Source organism: Dromiciops gliroides, chromosome 3 (assembly GCF_019393635.1).
Source record: "Dromiciops gliroides isolate mDroGli1 chromosome 3, mDroGli1.pri, whole genome shotgun sequence".
In the NCBI taxonomy this organism is placed as follows: Eukaryota; Metazoa; Chordata; class Mammalia; order Microbiotheria; family Microbiotheriidae; genus Dromiciops; species Dromiciops gliroides.
The window spans coordinates 296,855,959-296,872,492 of record NC_057863.1 but is presented as its reverse complement, the minus strand read 5'-3'; the positions used below and the strand labels follow the sequence as shown (position 1 = coordinate 296,872,492).

The 16,534-nt window shown below is 35.6% G+C and overlaps 1 protein-coding gene across 5 annotated transcripts in view; it reads left to right on the top strand.

Moving 5' to 3' along the window:
- Nucleotides 1-15,433, top strand: part of PDK3 (pyruvate dehydrogenase kinase 3) — a 134,798-nt gene extending 119,365 nt beyond the window's left edge. For all 5 annotated transcript variants that reach the window (XM_043992822.1, XM_043992824.1, XM_043992823.1 and 2 more), the window contains 5 exons: nucleotides 2,013-2,114; nucleotides 3,462-3,572; nucleotides 10,415-10,528; nucleotides 12,516-12,655; nucleotides 14,688-15,433. In XM_043992822.1, the coding sequence (XP_043848757.1) occupies nucleotides 2,013-2,114; nucleotides 3,462-3,572; nucleotides 10,415-10,528; nucleotides 12,516-12,655; nucleotides 14,688-14,718 (498 nt within the window). In that variant the 3' untranslated portion in view covers nucleotides 14,719-15,433. The remainder of the gene's footprint in view (nucleotides 1-2,012; nucleotides 2,115-3,461; nucleotides 3,573-10,414; nucleotides 10,529-12,515; nucleotides 12,656-14,687) is intronic.
- The last annotated feature ends 1,101 nt before the right edge of the window (nucleotides 15,434-16,534 follow it).

Sequence of the window (16,534 nt, the reverse complement as noted above, 5' to 3'; positions counted from 1 at the left end):
GAAGAGGGAGTTAGAAAGAGTGCCGGGGAATATTGGAAATTCAAGATGGGTGTGGTAGTATTGTTGATAAGTCCTAGTATAAGTCCCATAGAGTGGGAAAATGACCTGTCTTTCTATCATTCCATTGGTTGATCACACAATTGGGGGGGGGTGTCAATCCACATCTTCCCTGGGGCAACACCATAGTCACCCTGGGACTCTGGAAAGACCTAGTCTAAAGAGTAAAGATTTTAATAAGAAACACACACACCAAAAAAAATTAGATCATAGTATCATAAAGACACAGAAGGAATCTTATGTGTCATTTAATCAGATGTTAAACACAGCCCATAATACTCCCAAATGTGGCTGAAATCGTACTAAAATATAACTGGGAAATATTTTTTAAAAATTAAAATACAATAAACTCTGGATACTATTAATGTGTGGTTTTCTAAGTCAATGTGTGGCCCACAGGGATCCTTATGTACAATTTAGTCTGCCCCAGTTTCTGTTTGAAATACAACTGCTTCATTTTATATAGAGAGAAAGTGTTTCAGAAAAGTTAAGTAACTAATTCAAAGTCACAAAAGTAATAAGTGGCAGAGTCAAGTCTCTTGACAACAAACCCAGTGCTTTTTCCATGGGTCATGGAAATATATTTCAGTGCCTAAGGAATTTCATCTACTACATCAAGTAGTAGAAACTACAACCCCTTTTACCTTTTAGTAGATGATTGTCCTAAATGATAGTTCTAAGTAGTTCTAAGTAGCCCTAAGGGGCAGCTAGGTGGCACAATGGATAGATTATGGGGCCTGCAGTCAGGAAGACTCATCTTCCTGAGTTCAAATCTGGCTTCAGATACTTACTAGTTGTATGACCCTTGGGCAAGTCACTTAACTCTGTTTGATTTGGTTCCTTGTTTATAAAATAAGCTGGAGAAGAAAATACCAAAAATAAAAATAAAAACAGAAGTGGGGTGACAGAAATTAAGTCCTAAGTGATGGGAATACAAAGATCATATAATTGGGGGAGACAATATATAAACACAAAAAAGATACAAGGTCATTTGGGGAGGAAAGCACCAGCATCTAGGGGACAGGGTGAAGATCAGTAAAGACATTGTAGAAAGTTGAGCTTGAAACTAAGAATTCTAAAGCAGAGGTAAGGAAGGGAGTACGTTCTAGGCATGAGAAACACCCATTGCAAAGATACAGAAATGGAAGCATACTGAGAAATGAGGGCAGCTAGGTGGCACAGTGAATAGAGTGCTGGGCCTGGAGTCATTTACTAGCTGTGTGACCCTGCACAAGTCACTTAACTCTGTATGCCTGTTTCCCTATCTGTAAAATGAGCTGGAAAAAAGAAATGGAGAACTCCATTATCTTTGCCAAGAAAACGCCAGATGGGGTGGGGAAAAGATGAGCCCTTTACAAATATTATACCATTTACTCCTCACAATAGTCCTTGCAAGAAGGATGTTGTTGTTATATCCCCATTTATAGTTGTGGAAACTGAGACATAGTCCAGAATTACATACTCAATGTATGTCAGAGGTAGAACATAAACCCAGGTTTTCCTGACTGCTAAACTGGCTAGTTCTTTATCTACTATGCCTTTCTTTCTTTTTGGAAAACAAATATTCCTCTCATCAAATATTCATCTAAGAAATGATATATGCAAATTATATTACATTACCCCCCCAAAATGAAATAAATTATACTCTTTATAGCTTCTTTAAAAAAAAATCTGGGGGCAGCTAGGTGGCACAGTGGATAAAGCACCAGCCCTGGATTCAGGAGTACCTGAGTTCAAATCCGGGTACCTGAGTTCAAATCTGTCCTCAGACACTTAACACTTACTAGCTGTGTGCCCCTGGGCAAGTCACTTAACCCCAATTGCCCTGCAAAAAAAAATCTGTTTGACTATTTGTATCTCAAGAAGGAGAGGTAGTTACATAGGTAAATTTATTGGGGGAGGGGGGTGGGAAATGACCAAAGTTGTTGTATTTTTTTTTTACCCATAAACTTTAGAACTCAATGAGAGCAACAGTAGAACTTTATGAAGACAAAAAAGAAGGTTACCCATCTATTAAAACTCTAGTAACGTTGGGAAAAGAAGATTTATCCATTAAGGTAACTTTTATTAATGTTTTTACTTTCACATCATTCAAAATTTTTTAAATTAAATTTTAATTCTTTTCTAATTAATAAGCAATCATTTTTATTTCTCTTCCATTTCCCACCCCCCCAAAAAAGAGAAAAAAAGAAAACTTATAATATATATGAATAGTAATTTTTTTTAAATCTCCTTTTGACCATGTCCAAAAATGTGTGTCTTATTCTACATGACCTTTTGTCACATGGAATAAGTCAGATTTGTCACTATTGGTCCTTTCAGTTCATGGGCCTGATTAGTATGTTGATCAGAGTTAAGTCTTTCAAAATTGTTTGTTTTTATTACATACATCATGTTCATGGTTCTGCTTCACTGTGCATCAGTTCAAAGAAGACTTTCCAGGCTTTTCTAAAACTATCTCTTTCATCATTTTTTACAGCATCATTTAATTCCATTACATTTATATACCATGATTTGATCAGCCATTCCCCAGTTTTAATGGGCACCCCTCAATTTCTAGGGGTTTCTTTTTGCCACAACATCAAGAGAAAATAAACATGTCTTTTTACATATAGGACTTTTTCTTTGTTCTCTTTGAAGTATAAATAGTGATATCACTGGATTACAGGGTATGTAAAGTTTAGTAACTTCTGTTTCCAAATTACTTTCCAGAATGGCTAGACCAATTCATAGCTCCACCAGCAGTCTAACAGTGTACCTGTTTTCCCACAGCTCCTCTAGCATTTGTCATTTTCATTTTTTTATAAATTTTGCCAACTAATAGATATGAGGTAGAATTTCAGAGTTGCTTTAATTTGCATTTTTCTCATTACTAATAATTTGAAGTATTCTTTTCCCCTGTCCATAAATCTGAAAGGTAATCTCTTCCTTGGTCCTCTAATTTACCTGTGATATGGCCTTTTATATTTGTCATTTATCCATTTTGGAACTTAATCTTGCTATGTGGTATAAAATGTTAGTCTAAACCCAAATTCTGTGTTTTCTCTTTTAAGTTATTTAAGCTTCATAACAAGAAATCATATGTGCTCGCTTTATGAACATCATGAAATTTCTACCTTAAAGTTACCTTTATTAAAGAAGACAATACACACACACACACACACACGTGTGTGTGTGTGTGTGTGTGTGTGTATGTATATATAGGATAAATAAGATAAATAAGGAAGGTAGAATTTATCTTTAAGGTCAAATTTCATTAATGTTCCTAAAGTTAGCATTTTACTAGTATATTTACAATACTCAGAGCATATGTATGCCTTTAGAATGTTTCTGGTAATTATTTTCTGTAGTTAATATTTGTCATATACCACTTTTGAGAAGATTCTAATTTTTGCGTGTTGTAGATAAGCGACCATGGTGGTGGTGTTCCACTGCGAAAAATAGATCGTCTCTTTAACTATATGTATTCAACTGCTCCCAGACCTAGCCTCGAACCAACAAGAGCAGCACCTTTGGTAAGATTCCACAAACTTAACTAAACAAGTTCTTAATGTAAATAAATCATTGACTTAATTCTTTCTTTTTTTAAAAAAAAAGCAAACTTTCCTTTTTGTTTTCACTTAAAAAACATTTAAATCTGCCTTGAGGCAGGCAGACCAACCAGAGGACTATTGCAGTAATCCAGGCATGAAGTGATGAGGGCTTTGCAACAAGATGGTGAGTGGAAAGAAATGGACCTAAGAGAGATGTTTTGAAGGCAGAAATGACAAGACTTGAGAGCAATTTGGGTTTGTGGGTTAAGCACAAGTAAAGAATGCAGGATGACACGGAGGTTGGGAGCCTAGATGACTTGGAAGATGCTGGTACCCTAGGTAGCCATAAAAAAAGTTCAAAAGAATGGGGGAGAGTTTGGGGGAAAACATGAGCTCTGTTTTAGGCTCACTGAGTTTGAGATATTTGTAGGACAAGTTCAAGATGTCTAAGGGTAACTGGTAATTCGACACCAGACCTCAGGAGAGAGATTAGAACTAGATATGTCGATCTGGGAATCATCTATGTAGAGATGATAACTAAGTCATGGGAGCTAATAAGGCCCTCCAAGCATGATATTATATAGGGATAAGAAAATGGGCCACTACTTTCCTTGGGGGAGGGGAGGTCAGTGAGCATGACCTATATGAAGATGGAGCAAAGGAGACTAAGAAGGAGCAGTTAGGTAGGAAAAGAACCCAGAGAGAGCTGTGTCATGAAAATCTGAGGAGCAGAAGGGTAGTAGTACTCAGTGTCAGAGGCTACAGAAGGGTCAAGAAGGATGAGTACTGAGAAAAGGTCATTAAATTTGGCAATGAAAAGATTGTTAACTTTAGAGATCACAGTTTCAGTTGAAAAATGAAGTCAGATACTATATTTCAGAAAATTTAGAATTGAATGAGTAGAGAGGAAATGGAAGCACAAGGCATATAGATGATTTTTTTAAAGGAATATAATAGGGGCAGCTGGGTGGCGCAGTGGATAGAGCACCAGCCCTGGAGTCAGGGGTACCTGAGTTCAAATCCGGCTTCAGACACTTAACACTTACTAGCTGTGTGACCCTGGGCAAGTCACTTAACCCTAATTGCCTCACTAAAAAAAAAAAGGAATATAACTATAGCGTGATATCTGGCAGCTGTGGCAGTTTGGGTTTGTTGGATCAAGTGAGAATGTGTTTAGGATTGGGGAGACCAGGGACATATTTGTAGTTGTGAGGGAGGCAGCCAGAAAATAGGGAAAGATTAGAGTGGAAAAAATGGAAGGGACAACCTGCTGGAGAAAAAGGGCTGAAAGGGAATGACTTGTTCATGTTAAGGGGTGTGCCTTGGCAAGAAGGGTCCTTTCGTCATGTGAGATAGGGGTAAAGGAGGAGATAATAGAGGAAGGCATCTGAAAGAGCTTTCATTTGGCAAAATAGCCCAATTTTTCCTTCTAAAGTTTTTTCAGTGAGGCAAGGCCTCATCTGAGAAGGTGGAATAAAATAAACTCTACTGTTTGCCTTTCAGATCCCTTTACTGTCTGGCCTCATTATACATTACTCCCCTCAGAGTCTGCAGCTAGCTAAACTGGCCTTCTTGATGTTTTTCACTGGCCATCTCCCACATCTGTGTTTTGAATATGCTCTACCTTCCTAAACTGACTTGTTTATTTAGCATTTATTCTGTATATACATACATATGTATGTATTGTCTTCTCTAATAAAATGCGTTCTCCTTGAGGACAGAATTAGTTGTCTTCACTTTCTCTTTGCATTTCTAGTGCCTAGTCTGTTATATAATAGCACTTACTAGATGCTTTTGATTGACTGAAAGAAAAGAGGTTTTTTTTTTACCATTGGTGATTCCTAAGAAATTTTTGTAATGTTGGGAGACCTAGAAAGGTAGGCACCGAAATGTGTTATTAGTTCAGGAGTAAGCTCCTACAGGATTCGCAATCAATTCATTCTTACCTCTCTGGGTTGATATAGGTGTGATGGCCTAAACTACATGAAATTTCAAGGTACCTTACATCCTTAAGATTACCATGCTTAGGCAGCTAGGTGGTGCAGTGGATAAAGCACCAGCCCTGGATTCAGGAGGACCTGAGTTCAAATCCGACCTCAGGTACTTGACACATTCTAGCTATGTGACTCTGGGCAAGTCACTTAACCCTCACTGCCCCACCCAAAAAAGGGAAAAAAAAAGATTACCCTACTTAGAGTTGTAAAGTCAACATATAGAAATTTACATTTCCACTTTGTGTTTGTGATATATATGTTCCTTACAAGCATGTGTGTGTCTTCATCATGACTGTTGTAAAGATTTATTTCCTTCAATGTTATATCAAAACAAAAGTAAAAGTGTATTCCTTTAGATTTATACTGTCAGGGATACCAGTGACTCTTTTAACAGTAGATAGATGAAAGTGGGGTGAAAGTAATTAAATAAAGGACTGTCTGTTGCCTTTTTTATTTGATAGTAGATAGCCCATTCTTCTGGCAACTAATTGAGTCCCATAATTAAGGAGATACTAAATTATAGTATTATGAAGGTTTCAGAGAGTCTCAAAAGGCTGGAAATACCACATAAGTAAAAATTGAAAGGAATTATTTTTAATCCCAACTGAATCCTCTGGAGCATTATGACTCAAGCCAAAAATAATAGTGCAAGTCAGGGCACTACCTGTTCATACGTAGTGCAGAAGTAGTACTTGATATTCTCAAACTTGGGTCATGATGTCTGTCTGGGTGTCTTAGAGTCCATGTCCCACCCATCTGTTCCTAGCATTGCTAGATTGCCAGCATGGGAACCTCATGATGGCTACCAGCAACTGTGTAAAGAAAGAGGAAGGTGAGAAGCCATTCCTTTTATAATAACTTTTTTTTTATAACACCCATTTTTTTTTTTTTGTGGGGCAATGAGGGTTAAGTGACTTGCCCAGTGTCACACAGCTAGTGTCAAGTGTCTGAGGCTGGATTTGAACTCAGGTACTCCTGAATCCAGTCCTGGTGCTTTAACCACTGTGCCATCTAGCTGTCCCTTTATAACACCCATTTTTAAAAAGCATGATGCGCCTTTTAAATTGAAACCATGTTGATGTCACTGCATCACATCAGAAGTTCTTGAGTTAAGGAAATTGTATATAAATTATATGTACAGCAAAACTGGCATCTGAATAGTACTGCCTCATGAGTATGTTCATTTTTTAAATTGTATTAAGAATTTGAAATCAACAAATATGTTTTTATATTCAAAGATGGCCAGAAAAATAGGGTTGTTTTTAACACTGAATACATTTTATACAGCTTGGTTTTTAGTATATATTACATTTAAGGTAATATTGCCAATATTACTCTGTTTATGCCCTTCTGAACTTTCTTCTTTTCTCCTCTTTGTATTTTTAAGTGTTTCATTAATGTTCTTTTCTTCTTTTTTTGTTTCACCGTACCTATCTCTCTACCATTTCCATAATTTTTGCACACACACACTCTCTCACCTGTCCTTCTACCTTGTAATAAGTGTAGTCAAGAGAAACACCTGGGTGTTTTGTCTTGACTGTATTTAAAAATGTATGCCTTGTTCTGCGCTTTTGACCAAGAGGCGGGAGATATGCTTCACCATCATTTGTTCATCTTAATATTCAGTGTTCTTAAGTCTTTCAGAAGCTCCCCCCCCCCCCCCGCTTTAGAATATTGTGGCCGTCATCCATAAATAGTACTTCTGGTTTTGCTCACTTTACCAGTTCTACAAATCTTCCTAAGGTTTCTGTGAATCCATCCCTTTTGTCATTTCTTTTGGCATAATATTCCATCACATTCACATACATAATTTATTCAGCCATTGACAATTTGATGGGCATCCCTTTGGTTTCCAGTTCTTTACTATAACAAAAAAAGTCCTATTTCTGTACGTGGGTGTCCTTTCCCTCTGTCTTTTCTCTCTTTGGAGTATATGCTTTGTAGTGGTATCACAACGTGAAAAAGCATGTACAATTTAATGACTTTTTGAGATTAGTTCCAAAATACTTTTGAGAATAGTTGGCACATTTCACAGCTCCACCATTAATGTGCCCATTATTCCACTGACTCCCAACAATTGTCATTTTTTTCTTTTTTTTTGGTCATCTCTGCCAACCTAATAGTGTGAAATATAAAGAAGCTAGGTGGCATACTGGAAAGAGTGCTGAATTTGGAGTTAGGAACATGTAAATTCAGATTATGCCCCAACAGTTTTCTAACTGTGATCTTAGGCAAGTTATTTAACTATTCTGTACCTCAGTTTTCTCATCTGTAAAATGGGGATAATAATAGTTTTTATTTCACGGAATGTGTTGAGAAGATCCATGGAAAAAAACATGTAAAAAGTGCTTTGCAAACCTTAAAGTGATATATAAATCTTAGCTATTTTTAAAAACAGGCATTTCTCTTAGTAGAGATTTAGAATATTTTTTCATGGTTCTTGATGGCTTGAATTTCTTCTTTAGAGAACTGCCTGTTCATATTCTTTGACTATTATTGATTAAGGAATAACTTATTTTCATATAAGAGGCATGTATGTACAAATATAAATAATTTCCTTATATGTCTTAAATATCACATCTTTGTAGCCAAGATTTTTCTTTCCTAGCTAACTTTTTCCCTTTTAATTCTAGTTGCATTGCTTTTATTTGGGCAAAACTTTTTTGGTTTTATATAATCAAAATTGTCTATTTCATTTTCTGTCTGTCCTTTGTTTAGTCAAGAACTCTTGCTCCACGACCTTTCATTATTCTCTTTTGTTTACGTGACTTGTTGTGTGTGAATCTTGTAACCTTTGGAGTTTATCATGGCTTATGTCATGAGCTATTGATTTAAACATCATTTCCCTTAATCTTCATTCCAGTTTTCCCAACAGATTTTGTCAGATAGTAGTTCATATCCTTTGGTTTATTTAACACCCCAGTCTTGTGTTATATTGCTTCTATGTCTTGTTTACCTAAACAGTTCCATTGATCAGCTCTTATATTTTTTAACTAGTACCAAATTGTTTTTCATAATTATGGCTTTGCAATATAGTTTGAGATTTAGTACTGCTAGACCACCTTATATCCCACCTTATTTCTTTATTTCTCTTGAGAGGAATCTGGAGGTCATTTTATCTAATTCTGTAAAATAGCACTTTGGTGTGGGTTGGTGTGACATTGAATCTGGAAATTAATGTAGAGTTTTTTTTCATTTCTAGTATATTACTATGGCCGAAACATAAATAATTAATTCCTTTCTGATTTTTAAGTTTGTTTCTGTAAAGATCACTTTTAGTTCTATTCATATAATTTCTGTATGTGTCTTAGTAAATGTGAAGATATATTAAATGATATTCTATGGTAACTTTGAATGGAATTTCTTTTTGTCTCATTCTGCTGGGTTTTGTTGGTAATGTACAGAAATGCCAATGATTTGTGTGTTTGTTTTATTTCTTTTACTTATTGTTCTCTGAGTAAACCATTATATCATCTGCCCAAAACAATCAGTTTTGTTTGAGTTTTGCCTATGTTTATTCTCTGAGTTTTTTGTATGTTTGTGCAATAGTTAGCATTTCTAGCATTATGTCATGGTGACAGTAAAGGGCCTTGATTTACTCCTCATCTTATTAGAAAGACTTCTAGAGCTTCCCCATTAAAGATTATTCTAAGCTCTTAGTTTTTGATAGATACTGTTTCCTATAATAAGGAAAGTTCTGTTTATTCCCTTGCTGTATGTTTGTTTTTAAACAATTTTGTCAAAAGATTGATATGATAAAGGCAGAATCAGCCCCAAAGCTAGGCTTTAAACCCTGTTTCTAGCATATATGAGCCTCACTCAACAAACTTTTCAACTTCTTGGTGCTCCAGGGCTTTAAGTTGCAGAGAAGTTCTATTCAACATGCAGCTTTCAAAGATGTCCTACTTTTCTGATTCTTTCTGGCTTTCCTTCTCTTCCTGTATATATGCATTTTTAAAAAATACCTCAGTGACCCTCTTTTCTTTTTCTTTCTTTCCTTTTTTTGGGGAGTGGAGGGGGCAATCCTATCTTTGCCCTTGCCTCTTTTCCAGTTGAAAAAGACAACCTTGGTAACATGGGCATAGTCAAACAAAATTAATTCTTACATTGGTCTTCTCTTGAAATATGTCTTATTCTGCACCTTGAGTCCAGAAACTTTCTGTTAAGAATTATTTTAACCTGAGCCTGGTATATAGTAGGTACTTAATAAATGTTTATTGACTATCAGTTGTTGGCAGTCATCTTATAGTCTAGGAGAACTTTTTGAGATAAATGGAATTTCCTTATCTATGTCTCTTAAGTGAAGCAATAGCTATGAATATAAATTCTAGAAAATAAACTTTTGTGAGAGCCCCAGAACAAAGAAATTAGGATTTTGGAGCATTCTCAGAACCTCAAGAAGTAACTGTTCTGGGAACTTTTCCCTATTCATCACTGAGGCCTTGTTATTAGTGGATGGGAAATCTTTAACTGTTCATTTAATTGTAGCTTCCAAAGCTTAAAATGACAAGGAAATCTGCCGATAAAGCCTTAAAAAATATGATTTTGTTTTGTTAGCACTTCAAACCCTTGTTGGATAATCAGAAAGGAGTAGCCAATACCGGGGACCATTTGTGACTTTCATACTATAGATGTTTCTAAAATAACATTATAAAAGTTGAACATAAGGGAAAGTTTGTGGCAAATGAATATTTCTAGTATCTAATGTTTTATATGTTTTTATTGGAGTGATGTTTAATTTTAATCTGAAATGCATTTTTAAAATGTACATCTTTTCTTTGTGATCATTCCTGTTCCTTTCTCTTGTTGTGCTGGGCTTTCTTTTCCTAGGCTGGATTTGGCTATGGATTGCCCATTTCCCGTCTTTATGCCAGATACTTTCAAGGAGACCTAAAACTCTATTCAATGGAAGGAGTGGGTACTGATGCTGTAATTTATTTGAAGGTATTTCATTTAAATGCTTTTTAAAAAAATGTTTTAATATTAATGTTTATACATTGTCATTTATTCTAAGCTATGAAAGTTACGACATAGATAGCCAGGTGGTGTAGTAGGTAGAACACTGGGCAAGTCACTTAACTGCCTTCTGCCTTACTTTCCTGCATTGTAAAATGAGGATAATAATAGCACCTACCTCACAGTGTTGTTGTAAGGATCAAATGAAGTATTTATAAAAGTAGTTAGCCTGGTACATAGAACATGCTTAATAAATGTTTATGTCTTCCTTGGTTACCAAGAGTAACATGGCAAGAGGCCTTATTTTTACCCAAGTATATTTCCATTTTATGTGAAAATCCTTTTTGTTTTGACCTATGATATATGATCTTCCTGTCTCAAGTTACACCCCCTCCCCCAAACTATCTGCCATACAGCACAGTTGCCAGAGTGATTTTCCCACAGTACATGTCAGACCCTGTCATTCTACTCCCACCCACCCTAGCCCCAATTAAATTAACTTCAGTGGCTCCCTCTTACTTCAGGATCAAATAAACATGTTTTGCATTTAAAGCTCTTTACAACTGGCTCTTCATATATAAAATTGAACACATAAGGAAAATTTTGTGGCAAATGGCTATTTCAAGTATTTAATGTGCTTTAGTGTTGTTTTTTAATGATGCTTAATTTTAATCTGAAATGCATTTTTAAAATGTACATCGGGGCCGCTAGATGGCGCAGTAGATAGAGCACCAGCCCTGGAGTCAGGAGTACCTGAGTTCAAATCCGGCCTCAGACACTTAACGCTTACTAGCTGTGTGACCCTGGGCAAGTCACTTAACCCCAATTGCCTCACTAAAAAAAAAACAAACAAACAAACAAAAAAAAAAAAACCCAAAAAATAAAAAAAAAATGTACATCTCTGGAGGCCTTTCCAGGGTCCCCTAACTGCCCCTGCCTTTCTGCTGTGGTACCTACTCTGTATAATGTATCTTATATATACCTTTATGTATTCATTGTCTCTCATTAGAATGTAAGCTACTTGAGGAAAGGGACTATTTTTGCTTTTTCTTTCCGTACTCAGCATATAACATATACTAAGTGCTTAATAAATGTTTACTAATTGATATACACCTGGACTTGAAGCTCTTAGAGATAAAATAAATATTTACATTATTGTTATACCTTGCTTTTAAAAATACTTTTCAGGCAGCTATGTGGCGCAGTGGATAAAGCACTGGCCCTGGATTCAGGAGGACTTGAGTTCACATCCAGCCTCAGACACTTGACACTTACTAGCTGTGTGACCCTGGGCAAGTCACTTAACCCTCACTTCTCGGCCCCCCCAAAAAAATGCTTTTTCAAAAATTAGTGTTTAAATAACATTTCTTTAGAGAGCCACTGTTTTTCTTAAGCTATTTGATATACTTATGTATATCTATGTATGTGTATATAAATACATATATATCCATTATACATTATTTCTATACATATATATTTATACATGGCTGAAGATGTAAAGGCCTAATTCTTATAATCACCATATAGTTAATTCTTGATAGATCTTTGTTTGCATGACTGGTATACATAAATTTGTTTCTTCCTTAAACAGTATGATTGCAGTTTGGCTAAGCATCCATCAGTTGAATGAACAGTTTGTCTCTTGGCTTATATCATGTTGTTCAATAGGCTTCTTAGACAAAATTAATTGAAAACAGTTGCCTAAAGGTTCCTTTGCATATAGTTTTCTCCCATTTTTTTGAAACCATAACTGTTGCTGAGTGTGATTTCTTTTTGGATGGGTAGGAGGGAAAAAGACTACTTACTAATATTTCACTGAAAGGTATTTTTATGTGGCCGTTCTGACTATAAGGAATTATATAATGAAAAATATAAATATATAATTACATGATGTTAATCTATTAGCCATATTTCAGATTTGATATTTTGTCATATAAATTATGGCTATTTCACAGAACTCCTTTTATCCCTCTAGGCTCTTTCAAGTGAATCATTTGAAAGGCTTCCAGTGTTTAATAAGTCAGCATGGAGGCATTACAAGACTACCCCTGAAGCTGATGACTGGAGCAATCCTAGTAGTGAACCCAGGGATGCTTCAAAATACAAGGCCAAACTGTAAGTCTCTCTGGCTCTAGCTCTCCACAAATTCTGCGTATTACATATGAAATCTGCCCGTCTTAGTCTAATCGGGGTCTATCATCAGCCAGATCTTTGCAGCTAGGCTATTGAAATAAGACAAGAATATCCTTAGAGGGAAAAAGAAGCTTGGAATATAGTTTTTCCCCCCACAGATGGGAAAATGTAACAATTGTGTGACCAAAAAGGAGGCATTTGCTTTTAAGGTGTACAAATGAAAATCTCTCTAAACTGTCAAGTTTTTACACAAAGATTGACGTTGAGAGGCAGCACAGCACAATGTCTAGTTAGTTTCAGAGTCAGGAAGACCTTAGTTCAAGTCCCATTTCTGACGTATACTGTCTAACCCTGAGCAAGTCACTCTCTTTTCCTTGCTGAAGGTAACACTTAAGACTCTCTGTTAGAAAGAAGGTGCTAAAAAAAAAAAAGAATGAAAGAAAGAAGGTGTTGTCCTGCATTGAGAAAAGGAGTTTTCCTATCTGTAAGATCCTTATACAGATGAAATCACAGATCTAGCTCCTATCTCTATAGATTGAAGTTATTTGAGAGCCACTGTCATGTGACAATCTTCATATTACATTAAATTTACATATAAATTTTAACTATTCACTTTCTATTTTTATTAATATAGTAGATTTTTTAATTGAGTGTTTCCTGAATTAAGAACAACAACAACAAATCCTCAGAGGATAGTTAAAATTTGTTTCCTACCTTCTTGGAAGAGGTAATAGATATAGAAATGAAACCTATTTGGGGGTCTAGCCAATGAGGAGTTTTTTTTTCCCCTTGACTGTGTATTTGCTGCAAGGGCTTTCTTTTTCTTCTTTTATAGAGTGAGTGAGTGAGTGTGTGTGTGTGTGTGTGTGTGTGTGTTGGGGAAGTTGGGAAGGAGAGAAAACTGATTTTGTAGGGGGGGATTACTATAAAATCTAAGATGAAAAGAAAATTTAAGCTATGTGATTTCAACTTGTTCCTAATTACTATACAGGAATTAGCCCCACAAAATAATGAAGGTGAACTACTTGATAATAAATGAGTGTAATAAAGAAGGACTATAACATATTTACAAATCTTGAGTTCTCAAAATTGCTTTTCTTTTCTGGCTACCCTTAGGCTTTATATATTTGCCAGAAATAGTAAAGAATTTGGACCCAAATATGTTTAGTATATTTCTCTATGGTATTGAAATGTTTGAATTTCCAAGAAGGAAATTCAACTCCTCAAATAGATTCATATGTTAAAGTGTACTATGCCATCATTGAAGTCCAAATGGTCAGATTTGGATTTTTCCCTCTCAGATCCATCTTAGTCAATTTAATTTATTTCCAACTGGCAATTAAACAAAATATCAAAATACAAAAATGTGATGTGACCAAATAGTGAAACAGTTACTGGGGTATCTAGATAATTTTATTCATGCAAAAGTAATCTAATTAATCAAATTTAAATTTCATTTTTCATTAAGAAAATTTACTATAACTGAAAATGTTTTAAATGACAAAGTTCAAAAAACTTTAGGTTTTTTTTTATAACCTCTAAAGTTATAGCATACAACTACTATTGCTAAAATTAACCATTTCTAATACTGATATAATTTTTCAGTTTAGCAGATGAATATTTTAAAAGAATATATTAATTTAAGCTTCATAATTTATTTTAAATTTTAATTGCAAATAATTATATAAGTATTATAAATGGTAGATTTCAATAGTCACCTAATATTTTGTATATTCATTAAATTTTCATATGTCATGTAAGTTTTAGAAATAAGAATGGGAACAAGTTTGACCTTCGGTTTTGTTATTAAGAGGTAAGGAGTAAAAACAAATAAATAACTTGTAATTCTTCTTTTCTAATAACAATAGATCATAACTGTGAAAGTAAGAAGCAGCTGTTGAGTAAACTGTTTTAAAGTCCCTGTTAAAGTAAAGATTATTGTCAACACAACCTTTTTAAATATATAAACTTATATACTCTGCCTCACCTAGAATCATTTTTCCTTTCTTTGCAGTGACAAGATCAAGACAAATCGAACTTTCTAACAAAATGACTGCATTTGTCCTGTTCTGTGAAGATTGTGTCTTCTGCAAGTTGGCCAGAGAGCGCTCCTTACCACCACATCTTGGGGGGGTGGCACCCTAGCTGTTCCAGGGCTTGAACCTATATTTTCACTGAACCAGCTGGAGCTTTTCCATGGACCCTGTCCTGTAGCTACTCCAGCTCTTCCACTAAAACAATAACCTGAGTGCTTTTCACAACACCTTGGTGTGGTTAGCTGTTCTGGGGGTGAGAAGGTTGATGAGAGCCTGGCACAGGGGAGTATGATGCCTTATATAGCTCCCCTATCTTTCTGCCCTCCACTCTCATTACTATAGAGTCCACTGCCTATACTCCCTGCCCACAGGAGCTTCCACTTCTGTCCTGTGCCCAGAGTGCTGTGGTGTTTTGTGTTTGCAGCTGGATTCCACGCTCTTCTCAAACCACTGACTAGGACCCAGAGGTACTAAGGAGTGAAGTCATCTTCTGGGGCCTCATCAGTGGGGGATTCCTTTCCCAAAGCCTTGACCTTCCCTCTCTCATTCCCCAACTATCTACTCCCCAAGTGGCTCAGATACCTCCTTCCTTCCCTATGTTTTCTGTCACCTTGTCAGGTGCTAGGACTTTCATGTTAGAAGGAAATCTCACCCTTACATGCAGTTGATTTTCTATTTAATTTGTACACTGCCATTCTGTTGATTAAAAGTATTCCAAAAGTTGTCCTGGGACTTTCACTGAGCCTTTTGGTGGATTCAGAGACCATTAATGAAATAATGCCCATAGTCAGCTTTGTGAAAGGAAATTTAGTCTGCTGGGGAAGTGGGTTTTTTAATCCTATGTAAAAACCTAACTAAACTAATGCTGTATGCACTGAGATTCTTCTAAGGAAGGTGGAAGGCTCCTTTGAGGCACTTAACAGTTACCAAATAGTGTGATTCTTTCTGGAAATTTTTGAGAAGTTGGTACCCTGAGATTCAGTCTTGGAAATCCTAACCTTCACTATATATCGCCATTTAGAATATAGTGATACCCTTTATTTCCTTTTTCTTTTTTTTTCTTCTTTTTCGTTTTTGTTTTTTAGTTGGGGGCATATGGAAGAGAGTGGAGACAAGAGGAACCATATTATGTGAATTTTTTACTTTGACAGTTTTTGAAATGGAAATTACTTGGGATCCACGGCTGGACTTAAGATCCTATACATTCTTTAGCATAGTTTGGGCAACTGTGGCCCTGGCCTACCTCAGAAAGGCTAAGGTGATATTTTAGGCTCCATTCCTTATTTTATATTTGGTTTTGGGTGAAGATTAAGAGCAAGAATGATGCAGTGCTTATTGTTGCATAATCCACTATGTGTTCATTAGGAACTAGTTGGAGATGGTGGAACTAATTTCCTTCTAAACTAATCTCCTACCTCTCCCAGACCTTCCTATCTCTCTCTAGTCATTTGGTTCCTTTTTTTTTTTAGGATTATGTCTTATTAATATAGTTATATTTTTGTTTTTAAGAACTCTTCTAAATGTACATCCTAATTTCATTTTCTCTCTGTCCTTTTTACAAAGGACAGTGTCAGTGGAATTGTTTTTACTACTGTACAAAGGTTTAGTGTGTTTCCCCAAGAGCCTACACTTCATGAGGACGTGTGCCTGTTGGTTAATTATTTCTTTGTGTTCTATTTCTTCCCATGGAATCTTATTTTCTTTTATGTCTTTGTGCTTCCTGAGCTTATATTTCCTCTGTAGAATTTGCTATATTGCACTTTGTTCTTTCATCTTCTTACATGGAATGATTATTGATGACATAAAAATTTATAAGACTTAGAAT